We start from the raw sequence: 15,838 nt of genomic DNA, 5'->3' as shown, positions 1-15,838 counted from the left end.
TCAAAAGTTATAGCCAAAAAACCAGAAGGGGGCGGGGCAATGGCATCCATGGCTTGCCCCGCCCACTGCATGGGAGGAGGGCCATCATGGGGTGCCGCCCTGGCTCCTGTTGTAGAGAGCTGCTCCTGACATTCCCCTTCCTAGCCCCGCCCATCCACGTGGGCCACGCCCCCTCCGCGCAGCAGGCAGGGGCTGCAGCCGCCATGCAGCGACGGAGGAGCTCGGCAGGTGGCGCTGTCACCAGGCGTGACGGGGATTCTTCCTCGCCCTGCTCGTCGGCGGTGTGGCGTGCCGCGCACGGAGACGCTCCCTCCCTCCGTCCCTCCCTCGCTATGGTTTGAGGCCGCCTCTTTGGCACGCACTGACGTCGCGATCCCGGGTGCGGAGCGGGCGGCGTGTTCCTCGGCCGGTGCTGACCTGGGCGGCGGAGTCACGTGCTGAGGCGAAGGGGCCTCTTCCCCCTGTTGCCGCAGAGACGCCTCAGGCCTCCAGGTAAGGCCTGCTCTGGACCAGGCCTGGGGAGGCCTCGGGAAGCCCCCGCCGGCGTCGGGGTGAGGGGGCAGCGCCTCCGGCCTCCCTCTGGGCTTGGCGTGCAGCGAAGGCTCCAGCCTGGGCTGCTCTGAGGCTGCCGCGCTGTCCACACTTACCTGGGAGTAAGCCCCATTGATTCTAAGGGGACTTACTTCTGAGTAGACCTGCCTGGTCCGTGAGGCTGGGACTGGGCTCTGAAGCTGCCATCCTGCCCGCACTTTCCTGGGGGTCAGCCCCATTGACTCTAATGGGATCTACTTCTGAGTAGACATGCATTGAACGGGACTCTGAGGCTGCGGTCCTATCCACACTGAGCATCATGAGGTTTACTTCCGAGTAGGTGTGCACATGCGTGTGCTCCAGGACCCCTTCCTGAGACCCGGCAGGTGCCCTCAGCGCTCAGCCAGCTCTGCTTGTGTGCTTGGGGGGCATGCAATTAATTGGTCTGTGGAACTCCTTGCCACAGGGTGCGGTGAGGCGCTTGGCCTGGATGCCCCGAAACAGGGATTGGAGAGATTGATGAAGGAGAAGTCCGTCTCAGGTTACAAGCCATGCAGCCTCCTTGTTCTGGAAAGGCCGCCCCAGAAGGCCAGGAGCAAGGGAGGGCTCTGGGGTACAGGTCTCTTCTTGCCTTTTGTGCCCCCAGGGCATCTGGTGGTCCACTGAGATACAGGAGGCTGGACTAGATGGGCCCCTGGCCTGATCCAGCAGGGCTCTTCTTATGCTCTTGGGGGGTGGAGATGGGGTACAATCCAGGCAGGGCTGGCCTTGGACCCAATTGGAAACATGTTTTGTGGGGTGCCAGGTTCACACCCAAGGTCTGTCGAATCTTAGAGATATCAAGTCTAGAAATAAATTTTATTTCTATCTCTGCAAGAGTCTGGAAAGCAGTCAAAACATGCACTTAATGGTGTATGTAACAATCCAAGCATTTTTGAATATAAAAGTTGCATACCAGAATAGATTGTCTTAGTGCAGGGGACTCTTAGGCACAGGGTCCAATTGACTTATAGCATGTAAATGACAGGGAGAAATGTTTGGCAACTGAGCTTTGCAACCCTCTCCATGTGCATCCACACCCTCATTGTTCTTCCCATCAAGATAAGCACATCATTGACTGGGGACTCCTGAACCTAAGAGTCCTCCTGGATCAGACCCTTGAAGGCTCATCTAGTGCAGCATCCTGTTTACCACTCTCTGGCCAGCAGCCTTGTTCTTCTGGGAAGCCCAACAAGCAGCGCAGGATGGTCCCAGCCCTTGATTGCTGGTCTCTGCTCTTCAGTGGTTGTGAATTTGTTTGGTTCTTTTTAAAGCTAACTAACCCACTCCTGTGCAGGTCTACTCAGAAGTAAGTCCCATTGTGTTCAGTGGGCCTACTCCCAGGAAAGTGTGATCTCTACCTTTTTTTCATCTTGATAAGCAGATTTCTAATGTGCTGTTATCAATAATTGTTCCTAAGCCACTCTGTTTCATTGGATATTGATTGCATTTCTTCATGTTCTGTACATATTCTTGCAGCTGTTAACTTATAGGGCAGGGATTCTTAACTGCAAGTATCCATACTCCTTAGGGTATGGCAACCAAATGATGAAGGTATGGAGCTCAATATGGATTGAGGTGTTCTGATCCTATCCACTTATAACCTACAACCAAGCCACTGACATCTTTTAAAGTCTTACTGGTACCTAATAGGTAGAGGTGTGTGTTTCTGATGAGTAAGAGAGGATTACAGCCTAAGTCTTACTGAACACAATGGGCTTACTTCTGAGTAAAATAAATACCACGGTTTTCAAACACCTCTACTAATAGGATTGGTGGTGATGATTTCAAGAGTCTGATGAAGAGAGTATGGGGGCATATTGGCCAATCCATTGCAAGTCTGTAATTGTAAAAATGTTAAGAATCCCTGATATAGGGAATTTGTTTTTGTATATTCTGTATGCAATTAAGAAAATTGCATACAAAATATACAAAATTAGTAGGATATGGAAATAAATTAAAATAGGAAACATTTCATTAATAACCTTACTATTTTTCAATCTTTAGTTGTTGAACTGTTATCACATAATGACCACTGACCGTTCAACAATGCATTCTTGTATCAGTTCTGAACAGGATAATTTGTGCATGTGCAGAAAAAAATTTGATACACATTTACTACTCATGAGTAGATGAAGCAGCAAAATAGGCAGCTTTTTAACATTTATGCAACATATACAATGTAGTGAACAACAAAATTTAAAAAGAAATATCAACCATGGACAATTTGTATATAACATATATTTGTCCCAGAATTCAGGATGTAGTGAGAGTCTTTTCCATATGTATATGTTGGCATACTGCTGCCAGGGAAACCCTGCTGCCAGGGAAACCCTGCTGCCAGGGAAACCCTGGCCTCTGAGCGGCCTGCTTGGAGGCAGGCTGTGCAGCATGGCCTTTCCCAGTTTGAAGAGACACTTTGCCAACAGTCTGAGGCTAAGAGGCAAAGAAGGAAGGCCCATAGCCAGAGAGACAGACCAGGGACAGACTGCACTTGCTCCCGGTGTGGAAGGGATTGTCACTCCCGGATTGGCCTTTTCAGCCACACTAGACGCTGTGCCAGAACCACCTTTCAGAGCGCGATACCATAGTCTTTCGAGACTGAAGGTTGCCAATACAATACAATAATACTGCTGCTGTTCAGAGATGGGCACGCTGAAGTTGGTTCATGTCATTTCGCTTAAGCGTACCTAAGTTGGTATAGGATTAGGCTGGGGCTGACCATCTCGACCTCTGTACATGGGTAGTCAGAAAGAAAGGGCACACTAGCATTGAACTAGACTGCATCTTCCACTGCTGCTAATTTATAAATTTAATAAGTACTAGTGGATGCAACCATTTACATTAATTGTCTGTTTTCGCTATTTATTGTCAAGTAATGCATTTGGTTTTTCAGGGGTTAAATACTTTCCCCATTCATTGAAGCAAAAAAAAATGGCAAAAAGCATAAGGAGCAAATGGAAGAGAAAGATGCGAGCCGAGAAGAGGAAGAAAAATGCCCCCAAGGAACTTGCTAGATTGCAGAGCATCCTGAAAGCAAATAGCGACGTTGTGATGGAAGAAGTAAAAGACATAGCAACTGTCATTCCTGCTGAGAAAGTCCAAGAGAAAAAAGATCAGGATGGTGAGTTGGCCTATTTTTAGATTTTGCTGTAAGGAGTGTAGCAAGTGTGCTCTGAAAAACTGGAAGGATTGGTTGTTTTTAATCCCTTGTAAGAATCACTCTGTGTGTTTTGCCTGATTTACCAGTAAGAGATTTACCCTCTTCCTGCCATCTCCCTTTAAATCTTTATTTCTCCCTTCTTATATTTCCTTTTGCTTTGCTTGGCTCTCTATTAAAGACCATTGGCCATGATCACTACATTAATGCAGCTGCTTTCCTGAGCTGTTCTAGTTTACCGTTGGCTTAATATAGAGCACAGCCTTGTGGTGCATCAGATGCAATTTTGTAAAAGTAATCTTGCTCTTGGTTATGTATTGTGGCTTGTGTTCAAGGGATGAGCATGGGGTAGAAAAACCTGTAGAACCAATGCTCTCAAAGGGTTCAGCTTATGAAATTGGACAAGGAAGCAATGAGACACAGTATCAGCCCAATTCAATTTTTTTGTCCGAATTACTCTCTCCCTCTATGTTTATCCAAAAATTTTCTTCCTACCTCTTTTTTTGGAAAATGACCATTATCGTTTGCTACTTGCACCTACGTGCACTCTCTAACCCTATTCTTTACACAACCCTTTTTCCTCCTACCAAAGTTAACATACGAAAAATGTCTTAAGACACTACAAACAGCCCTCCTTATTTGCTGTTTCGGCACCCATGGATTTGACTTATTGTGGGTGCTAAGTCTACATCTGTAGTGCCACTCAAGACCTCCAGGACACAACTGGAAGTACTTTCCAGATGTATCTGGGAGGTGCTTCTGGCTGCATCCAGGAGGACCTTCTGTGAACTTCGATATCCCTGGAAATTGGTATCTGTGGAGGGTTCTGGATACCAAGGGCCTGTGTATATCAGTGGCCCACTGTGTTTTGTTCCTCAAGCATTTTTTTATTAGCTTACAATTCTAGTGTATTTAACTAGGTGTTTTAACAGTTCATGCAGTTCCTGCCCTTGTGCTTTGATTTTTAGAGGGGAATAAGATGGACATGGATACCAAAAGAAACCAGAAGACGCTTCTAGATCAACATGGACAATATCCAGTCTGGATGAATCCCAGGCAGAGAAAGAAGCTTAAGGCAAAGCGTACCAAAGGGAAAAATAAACCCAAAGTTCCAAAGGGATTAGCTTGGTAGAGTCTGCATGAATGATAAGAAGCAGAAAATTAAGAACACTCAAAAACAAATCCATATGACCTACCGGGGCAAGTTATTCATTTCTTGCATCGGGCTTTCAGAACTGTCACTTGATGAGACTTCAGTTTGCAGTGATGTTACCTTGGAGTTCACTCAGAGTTCATTTAGAAAAGTTCAATGTTTTTATATGCATTTTTATCTCTTGAGCACAATCCAGTGAACATTGGTTGAGACAACATCCTTTTAAAACAAAGGTACCTAGTTAAATTCTTTAAACCCTATTGATTTCAGTGGGATTTGGCAACAATAAACTTTCTTGCTCACACTCAACATAAGTAATATTTACTTCAGTCTTGGTGCTTGTACAATAGCAAAATCGAAATAATTTCTGGAAAAGAGAAATCTTGCTGTATTTCTCTCATGCAGCTCCTTTTGAACTTGTGTTAGTATTTATTAAATTTGCCACATAATTGAAACGGGTAGTTTTAAGCATTGTGGTTCAGTATCTAAACATATAAGTAAAATGATGAAAAACTTTATTTCAACACTAGGACTTTAATTCTGTGCACAGTTTCCATTGGGAATAAGCCCCACTGAACTTACTTCTGAGTAGACATGCAAAGGATTGTGCTGTAAAACATGCATGGGCACAAGCCCAATGCAGTTCAACAGCTTTAGCTTTCTCATTTATTTCAGGGAGACATCAGTCCATGCAGCCTAATCCTATCCATAGAGGTGTGTGAAAATGATGTTATTTTCACAAATTTTGGTGAATAAAAAAATTGAAAACAGCAAAAACTGTGTTATGTATTTCTGTTTCAAGTTATCATTTAAAAAAAAATTTGACTGACTGTTGAAGTGATAGAGTGTGTGTGCACACTAGGAAGGTGATATAGTGAAAGTAACTGCAGCCGATAGGTATTCTAGAGCTCCTGGTAGGGTGTTGAAGAAAGCAAAAGGAAGGGGGGAATTGAAAACAGCACAGAATAAAATGCAAACAGCTGCTTCATTACTAGGGGGCATGCAAAACAGCACACACACGCACAGTGCAAAATCATAAAAATTCTAGAACATACAGTTAGAATACAGAACAGAGGTGTAGTCCAGTATTATTGGGGGGAGGAACCATATCATGAATCTGGCCAGCCCAGAACTCTCAGAAGTAGCTGGAGCAGCTTTCCATTGCACAACCACAGCTTGTGTATTTGCTTGCAACACCTGGCAGCCCACCTTTTTGCAGTTGGATAGTTGGGCTAACCATCACCAAAGACTACTAAAAAACTCCACAATCAGGGAATTAGAGGACAGGTCCTCATGGATTGAGAACTGGTTGGAGGCCAGGAAACAGAGAGAGGGTGTCAGTGGGCAATTTTCACAATGGAGAGAGGTGAAAAGCAGTGTGCCCCAAGGATCTGTCCTGGGACCGGTGCTTTTCAGCCTCTTCATAAATGACCTGGAGACGGGTGAGCTGTGAGGTGGTTAAGTTTGCAGATGACACCAAACTTTTCCGAGGGTTGAAGACCAGATGTGATTGTGAGGAGCTCCAGAAGGATCTCTCCAGACTGGCAGAATGGGCAGCAAAATGGCAGATGCGCTTCAATGTCAGTAAGTGTAAAGTCATGCACATTGGGGCAAAAAACCAAAACCACATATAGGCTGATGGGTTCTGAGCTGTCTGTGACAGATCAGGAGAGAGATCTTGGGGTGGTGGTGGACAGGTCGATGAAAGTGTCCTCAATGTGCAGCGGCAGTGAAGAAGGCCAATTCTATGCTTGGGATCATTAGAAAAGGTATTGAGAACAAAATGGCTAATGTTATAATGTCATACAAATCAATGGTAAGGCCACACCTGGAGTATTGTGTCCAGTTCTGGTCACCACATCTCAAAAAAGACATAGTGGAAATGGAAAAGGTGCAAAAGAGAGCGACTAAGATGATTACGGGGCTGGGGCACCTTCCTTATGAGGAAAGGCTATGGCGTTTGGGTCTCTTCAGCCTAGAAAAGAGGTGCCTAAGGGGGGACATGATTGAGACATACAAAATTATGCAGGGGATGGACAGAGTGGATAGGGAGATGCTCTTTACACTCTCACATAACACCAGAACCAGGGGGCATCCGCTAAAATTGAGTGTTGGGAGAGTTAGAACAGACAAAAGAAAATATTTCTTTACTCAGTGTGTGGTTGGTCTGTGGAACTCCTTGCCACAGGATGTGGTGCTGGCGTCTGGCCTGGACGCTTTTAAAAAAGGATTGGACAAGTTTCTGGAGGAAAAATCCATTATGGGGTACAAGCCATGATGTGTATGTGCAAACTCCTGATTTTAGAAATGGGCTATGTCAGAAGGCCAGATACAAGGGAGGGCACCAGGATGCAGGTCTCTTGTTATCTGGTGTTCCCTGGGACATAAGAACATAAGAACAGCCCCACTGGATCAGGCCATAGGCCCATCTAGTCCAGCTTGCTGTATCTCACAGCGGCCCACCAAATGCCCCAGGGAGCACACCAGATCACAAGAGACCTGCATCCTGGTGCCCTCCGTTGCATTGGCATTCTGACATAGCCCATTTCTAAAATCAGGAGGTTGCGCATACACATCATGGCTTGTACTCCATAATGGATTTTTCCTCCAGAAACTTGTCCAATCCTTTTTTAAAAGCGTCCAGGCCAGACGCCAGCACCACATCCTGTGGCAAGGAGTTCCACAGACCGACCACATGCTGAGTAAAGAAATATTTTCTTTACATTTTGTGGTCTGCTGTGAGATACAGGAAGCTGGACTAGATGGGCCTCTGGCCTGATCCAGTGGGGCTGTTCTTATGTTCTTATGGGCTATATGCCCCTGTGAGAGGAAGGATGCCCACTGAAAACCACAGTTTCCTTACCTAAAGTGGATATAGCTGAATGCAAGTTGAAGCCACCTCGTGGTGGAAACCGGTACTGCACCAATATGATGGGCTGAACCCAGGATGCCTTGCTGGGTCTTTCCATCCTCCAGAGGCCTCTGCAGTTCATTTGGAAAGAAAACAGGACCAGGAGGTAGTGCTGAGAGGAGTAAAATTGGGGATATTTGATTTTATTAATAAAAATCATTTTATTTCATCTTTTGATATGAATTTCATGTTATATTGTTTTGCATTTGCCAAAAAAACTACATCTCTACCTATACCCACTCATTCAGATGTATGTGTGCTTAAGGTTGCATCCTTATTCTTTCCTGGAAATCTGCAGCAGCTAAAATACCTTGGTTTGGCTGCTTCAGACTCCTAAAAACTCAGTTCTGAAACTCTGTTAGATTGCTTAGAAAAGAATAACTGACTGACTGTATGGTATTGGCACTGTAAAAAAAAAAAAAAGTAGGATGTAATTAGTGTTTATTTGGTTGAACGAATTGTAAACTCTTGATATCAATAAAAAGTTGCTTGTATGTCCTGTGGAACTGTAATGTAGGTACAAGGACAGGCTTGTTCTGCCAGGATCTCTTGTGCGAGCTCTTTTTATATTCTATGTCAGCCACAAGTTCCATTATTGTGCAGGTTTCATTGTGATGAACAAAAACTTCATGAGGGGACTTTTATCCTGTAGGTTGGCATAATTTCAAATAGAATATATGTTTTTAGGCACATTCTTCTTAAAATGCAGTTGACATGTGCCTTTGTCACTGTACTTCTCAAATTTTCCTGGTGGAAATCAGTTTTCGATCAGATGTTTTATTTATTTACTGAATTTGTGTCCTGACTTTCTTCCCGTAGGGCACCCAAATTGGCTTAAAAAACTATAAAACCACATTTAAAACAGTAGTTTACAGTATAATGTTTAAGGATTCAAATATCCTTAAACATTAAAATGATCTAAAAAAATCACAACACAATTCCAGTGTATATGAACATAGCTGTTTGTATATGCTAGCGCTTCTGGATGCAATGTGTAGTGAAAGTGTTGGAATCGTTATTGAAAACATGTAGATAAGCTCTTGGTGTGTTGGCAACTGTATAGGAGGTGGAGTCCCCTGTCTTGGCAGCAAATCTAAAGTTGAGATGAAATTGAATGAGATGCTGCTGCTAATTAAGTCCTCTCACTTGAAAAGGTCTCAAAAAGGAAGAAATGACTTAATGCTGACTCAGCTGCCAGATGTGTAATAAGCCTGCCGCTTCTAATTTAGTGTTTTCTCATCTTCACGTTCAATTAATGAATGGATGGACTTTATTGGAGTGAATTTCTTTCAGGCACTGTTGAGCTGCTAATCTTGTATGTCCAGAAAAGGTAGTTCCTGAAAGAGTTGAGGAATTTAGAAGCTCTTTTAGAATTCTCCAGACATTATGACTTTATTTAGGATAGTGTCCAATCTAATGAATTCAAAGCACTTTATACTCGCCTAGAAGTCAAAAATTTTATGCCTAAAAATCAAGCCTGAAATCCTGGGTTGACTTATACACAGGTCAAAGCAGTGAGCGAAGCAGGCACTTATAGGAGCTTCTCGGAAGCTTAGCAGCTGTCTTGTGAAGTGGGTGGGGTGGAACTTAAATGAGAAGCAGAACATGGGTGGAAAAGGAGAATCTTTACTAGTATGTATGGGTGTATGTTTACTAGTATGAGTGTATGTGGTTCAGTTCTACTGTCTGCTTTTGGACATTGAAATTTTGCAAGGAAGTTACTCTTTGCCCTAGATGCTCGCTAAGAAACCTTTTTGAAAATTCATCCCCCAAGGGGTACAACTGTAATGGAAATGCACAAGATCCCTCAAGGTGTGGTGGCAACAGTGGCCCCTGCTCTGGCAGGCAAGCATAACCTAACTAGTAGTGGGTCTGCTGCACAGCTGCAGCCAGTAGAGGCAACCAGATCTTTAAGTGATAAAAGTAGCACCTGGAGAAAGGAGAGTTGGGTGGGTGTAGAAGGAAGGAGTTTAGAGGGATTGAGAGAACAGAAGGAAGGAACTTGGAGGAGAGAGAACTAAACTGTTGGATTAATGAACTGAGGAACTAATGGACTATCGGACCTGCTGACAGACTAATGGACAGATGAACAGACAGATGAACAAATGGACTTCTGAGGATTGCTGTAACAGTGACTGCTAGAAATACTGGAGATTGATGTGTGGCTGCCACTCCCAAGATGTGCTGAGGGGCAAGTTGTTGCTGTGGTGGCTGGAGAAGCTGCTGGCAGGCAAGGGAAGGAAGGAGGACTTCTGCAGGTTGAACAGGCAAGCTACTCTGGTGGTGGGGTCTGGCAGAGCTGTAGTGCAGAACTAGGGCCATTGTGAGGGAGCTAATTAGCGTAAAGTGGGCATAGGTTCTCTAAACAATGCTTGGTCTGGGGATCTGGCAAAACAATTAAGGGTTGAACTCTAAATAATGAAATTTGAAAATATTTGTCCTGAAGTCTAAATACTATATCTGCATAACATAATTATCCATAGATTTTTTTTACCTGTGGTTTTATCTCAACACAATGAGAAGGACCCTTTAAATTAAAGGAAAAAATTAACAATAGCCTCATTAATGTGAGAGATGTTAGCTGGCTGACAATCCATCAATCATTCTCTCTCCAGGCACTTAGAACAGCTTCACTCCAAGGAAAGTAACCCCCCCCCTTCCCACTGGTGAAAGAAAATCACTTTGCGTTCCTTCCTTGCGAAGTGCTCTGGGTGAAGGGAGGAGTTGGGTCACTGGCTCTGAATGAAACTTTTCTTAGTGCCTGGAGATAGACTGACTGATGGATTGTCTGCCTAATGACTCTGTCTTACATCACAAAGGTCAGCTAGGCTGTTTTTAAACCACCTAGCAAAGACATTGTTTTTTAAATGGATTTGCTTTAATGTGATTTTTGCCATCCATGTGAGTTCTTGTGAATAATGAGACTCAACCTGTAATATGACGTTTCAAATTAAAGGGAATTGCAACCTGAATATGAATGTGGTGTTGGTCATGTCATTTGATGGAACCATGACATTTCATAATTATGTTGCCTGACATGGGGTAGTCGTGCTACATTTAAATTGTTCATTGCAATCAAAGTTTATTGGCGCCAAAATGGATTTAAAGTATTCAAATACTTTAAATACCTGTGAAACACAGGTATCAAGTTAGTATGTTATTATGGAACCTATATTTTAGGTGAATTTCGTGAGAAAAAGCATGACTTGTCACTCAAGCTGGTGATCATACTCAGCCAAGTTCTGAATCAAGAGTAAATGTTTAGTGAATGCTGAAGAACATTTTTCCCCCTCAGTCTATCGCTCAGACTGTTCACATGAAATAAAAGTGGAATTTAGGGGTGAGGCAAAAGCATGTCTGTGCATCATTTCTGATGGCCTGATATGACAAAGGGAAATTTTGAAATGTCTGCTTATTGATTGGCATCCCAGCCTTTTTGCTTGAAGGAACTCAAGGTGATGTATGTACATGGTGTTTTCAAGTGGTCTGCCATCTAGGCACTGAGCAGGTGCAAGTATGCTTAGCTTCAGTAAGATTGTGGCTTCATGTGCTCTGGCACCATATAAATAAGGACCAGAGGTGCAGAGGGAAGCTGGAGGAGCTTTAGGTTATCTAAATCTTGCTATCTGATGGAACACCAACGACTTAAGTGTTTCTGTATATATAGCCAATAGGTTCCATGTGTCCTTAAACCAGAGGACTAGTATGAAAAAAACCAAAAACTTTTCATTGGAGTGTTTGCAAACCTTGGACTTTCCCTTGGAGACTATTCCAGTTATTTATAGTAAGAGTGTATTAGCAGGTCATTGGTGGGTTAACAGTTATGTGATATATTGTGGGTTATGTTGATAAAGACACACAACCTCTGTCTCTACCCTGACTCCTGATAGTCTGCATGGTGATAAACCAGAATGGCCTTCTATCATTATGGCAGAAGGGTTGTTGGGAAACAAAAATGGAAAAGAAACCACTGGACTGGAGATAAAGGGGTTTAGGTGGAAGGCTGACTGCTTTGTTCCTCTTTTCTCAAACTTTTGAATCCTGAAGCTCCTGCAATATGTACCTAATAAAAGTTGCCTAGATTGGCTGAGTAATCAGTAATCTGAAGGTATTTTTTCACCTCTAGGTCACTAGTTCAAAAGCAGGCCCATGAAGGAAAGTTTGTACCATCTGATGATTCTTCATCAGATGGCAATTCAGCACCCCACCATCAGTTGTCCAAGCAATTAATGCTCACTGGAACTTTCGATATTCAGAGCAAAAAGACCTTGGTGATGGCCTTCATTTCCTCTGTGTGGAAATTATTTTGGAAGACACAAGTATGTGGACGTTTGTCTGGCCGAAGCCTATTTTGTATGCCGGGTAGGTAAATAAATAAAAATTGAGTTTTGAAGATGTCCAGTAGATGGCACTATGAGTATCAGTTAAGCTCATTAAGAAACTAAAGACAAAATGCAATTTCAAGCCTGGCAAACAACAGCCACAATTTAAAACTCTTTCATTTTTGTGAAGTATTCTTTACAATTTGTAAAGTATTTGTAAAGTATTCTGATGATCTTAACATGAAAGGCAATTATACCTGTCAGTTTAAGCATTAAACAATCTTGCTGATTATTTAATAAGAAATTAATTTCTTCAAGGTCAGGAATATCAAACATTTACAATCAAGTGCTTTGCTTCTGCTTATTTCCCATAACCTGCACTAATGAAATGACAGTGAGCATTCATAAATAATTATCCATTTGTGGGGTAGGACTTACCCTCTGTGTATGTCTATGTATTTTTTAATGGCCTTTCATTCTTGCACAAGCTAGAATTTTCTAATTTTTCTATTATTTGAGAAGGTTTTTTACCCCTCATTGTCTCATGACCTTTTGTTTTACTTGTAGATTTCCACAAGTCAGTATGTTCAGTCTCAATTTTCAAATTTCCATGTTGTATTTTCTGCTCAAATGTTAGAGCAAGAAAACTGGTATTCTAACTAGTCCTATCAATAATGACGGGCAAAATGTAAAATCAGCAGAATATATGGTTCAATAGATTTTTTAAATCTAAATTTTAATAGTACAGAACATTAGTTTTATACAAAAAACCTGGTCTAGAGGTTCTTTTTTAAAAGGGAAAAAAACAAGTGTTTTTTTAATGAAACATATTAGTTGTCTTTTATGTGATGAAGACAATTATCTGGTGAATTCTGTTATTTCAGACTTACAGTGCAGTCATGTGTGTTTATTCAGAAGTCTCACTATGCACTAGTAGTAGTAAAAAGAATATTTATATACTGCTTTTCAACAAAGGTCACAAAGGAGTTTACAGAGAAAATTAAATACGTACTCCCTTGTAACTGTGTCTAGGTTTGTAACCTAAAACATTAAGGTGTGTTTTAGTCTTACCAAATAGAATTCCTTCAAGAAATTCTCAAGATGTGAAAATTTAACATTATTCAAAAGTATTTACTTTTAACAGTATTCAAATTATTTTTTTTATTCCTCCTTCCCATGCAATGGGAAATTCAGGACAATCTTGATTGGGTTTGTTTTCTTTGAGGGAGGGAGGATTTTAAACATAGGTTATCAAATAACTGTTGGAAATGTAATGAGGTAGAAGGAACTTTTTATCATATATGGTGGACATGCAAAAAAGCAAAGAAATATTGGAAAATGATACATAAAGTGTTGCAAGAGATATTGCATTGTGTATTACCATTCAAACCAGAAATATTCCTCCTAAATGTGATATCAGAAATTAAAGACCAATCTGTATTGGCAACCTTCAGTCTCGAAAGACTATGGTATCGCGCTCTGAAAGGTGGTTCTGGCACAGCGTCTAGTGTGGCTGAAAAGGCCAATCCGGGAGTGACAATCCCTTCCACACCGGGAGCAAGTGCAGTCTGTCCCTGGTCTGTCTCTCTGGCTATGGGCCTTCCTTCTTTGCCTCTTAGCCTCAGACTGTTGGCAAAGTGTCTCTTCAAACTGGGAAAGGCCATGCTGCACAGCCTGCCTCCAAGCGGGCCACTCAGAGGCCAGGGTTTCCCACTTGTTGAGGTCCATCCCTAAGGCCTTCAGATCCCTCTTGCAGATGTCCTTGTATCGCAGCTGTGGTCTACCTGTAGGGCGCTTTCCTTGCAATCTAAGAAACACCTTACTGTACATATTGTTACAAGAATATTGTTTGCGCAAAAATGGAAATCTATAGATCTGCCAACTAAAGAAAATTTAATAGACAAAATTTATGAAGTAGCGGAAATTGAAGTCTTAACAGAAAGAATGAAAGAGAGAGATTTAGATAGACTAAGAAAATATTGGAAGTTTTTATATGATTGGGTAGATAAATTTAGTTAGATAAGATTGAGTGTTTCGTAAAAGTCAATTTTTTATATTGATAAATATGCGAGCCTTTGTATTGATGATTATTGTGTTGTTGTTTTTTGTGATAACTGAATGATGTATGTTGGAATCTGAGGCCAAACCTTATGTGTAACCTGTGTTCTACCCACCCAAAGTTAAACCTATTTCCTTTCCTGTATCTGTAATAAATAAATAAAATATTATTAAAAAAACAAAAAAAAACATAGGCTGCCTTTAGTCATCTGTGTATTTACAAATGTACATATTGCACTGGTATTGCAGGCATTCAGAACCAAGCACATTGGCTGTACCAGATTAACAGCAGCACAAAGAATCCTGTTTCCTAGAATTCCAAACCCAAACAGTGTTTTCAGTCCTCCTTGCACATGCAACCTAAAATCAATTTTAACTCCACCACTCAGATTCCAAGTGCACCAAACTACTACCTGCCTAGTCATGCACACCCATCAGTGACCAAGCCATCTCCTAGCCCAGTGGTTTCCAGCTGGCGGCTCGCTTGACCCACTGGGCCATTGGTGTGGCTCCCTATTAGGGCTACAATTCTATAGATTGTAGAGGCCAGTGGGTTTTTTGTGAGGGTTCCATGGCTCCCTTGGCTGGTTTCTGCAGCTCCCTGGAGAGTCACGGCTCACAGTTTGGGAACCACTGTCCTAGCCTTATGAGAGCTGTTGCCCCTTTGTGAAAATAACTGTTTGACATCTTGTCACTTTGTGGTTGGTTCTAAGAAAGGCATTATCCTACTTTGGAATGTGAATGTCCACCTTGAGTAGCAACAGAATGTCTCAAAACAGTCTGTGCAATTGAATTGATGGTTGAACTGTTATTTATGAAGTTAGAATTTTTTCTGCAATGAATTTTGTTCAATGTAGAGGATCCTTTAGAATGCAAAGAACATAAGTCACGGTTGCATGTAAAGTCAGTGTCATTTTTATACGCGTAAGCAGATTAAAAAATATGTTTATGAATTAGGCCTGCCTACACAGTGGTGTTTATCTGGGTGGGGTGGTAGTGGTGGCAGCAAATCATCTGCTGTGCAGACAAGAGCAAAATGCCACAAGAATGGAGCCCAATTCATTACCCCTGCCCCCTCAAAAGCATGCTTACTAATTTAACTGATTTTACTTTTTAAAAGGAATTTTTACATTTAAAAAAATGGGTGCTTAACCAAACTCACTTGTGACCTTTTCTCAGATGCAACATTTTGTTAATAACGTACGTAATATAACAAGGATGCTGGGGGAATTTGCCTTCCAGGATCAAGATTGCTGAAGTATCTGGCATGATTAATTGGGGGGGGGGGGATTCATGAAATTCAGTTTGCTGGGCTCACCATTAGATGAATTTACCATTGCAAGGAAAAAAAAAACCCATGAAATACTTTTCAAGGAGTGTTGAAATATCTTTCTCTGTTCATTTGTGCTGGGGCTTGATGGTTCTTAATGAATCAATCTGGTTATGTGAACAGTTGACTGGATCATATCCAAATATGACTCAATGGGAAATCTGTTGGCTTTTCTTCCTCAGGGTTGCTTTGTGATTGTATCCGGTCATTGCTAATAAATCTGAATACCTTCTAAAAGAGTTTGTATTGGACCCCAGTGTAAATCCAGGGAAGAAGCGTTTCCTTAGAATGCATTAGGAGAATTCTGGGAAGGTGGGTTTTGATTTTTTGGAAA

General features: G+C 42.1%; 1 protein-coding gene across 1 annotated transcript; it reads left to right on the top strand.

Annotated features, from left to right (window-relative positions):
- The first annotated feature begins 291 nt into the window (after positions 1–291).
- On the top strand, positions 292–5,660 carry LLPH (LLP homolog, long-term synaptic facilitation factor). The gene is made up of 3 exons (XM_066634167.1): positions 292–492; positions 3,467–3,694; positions 4,699–5,660. The coding sequence occupies exons 2-3, from the start codon at positions 3,505–3,507 to the stop codon at positions 4,860–4,862; spliced, it is 354 nt and encodes a 117-aa protein (XP_066490264.1). The 5' UTR covers positions 292–492; positions 3,467–3,504; the 3' UTR covers positions 4,863–5,660.
- Positions 5,661–15,838: the final 10,178 nt, after the last annotated feature.

The sequence above is a fragment of the Tiliqua scincoides genome, chromosome 7, assembly GCF_035046505.1.
Source record: "Tiliqua scincoides isolate rTilSci1 chromosome 7, rTilSci1.hap2, whole genome shotgun sequence".
Lineage (NCBI taxonomy): Eukaryota > Metazoa > Chordata > Lepidosauria > Squamata > Scincidae > Tiliqua > Tiliqua scincoides.
The sequence above is the reverse complement of the archived record's forward strand: the minus strand, read 5'-3'. Positions and strand labels throughout refer to the sequence as shown.

Excerpts from the sequence above, each read along its gene's own strand:
- LLPH (XM_066634167.1), top strand. The coding sequence starts at position 3,505 with ATGGCAAAAAGCATAAGGAGCAAATGGAAGAGAAAGATGCGAGCCGAG. Across the intron at positions 3,695-4,698 it reads AGAGAAAAAAGATCAGGATG|AGGGGAATAAGATGGACATG; the intron begins GTGAGTTGGCCT and ends TTTGATTTTTAG.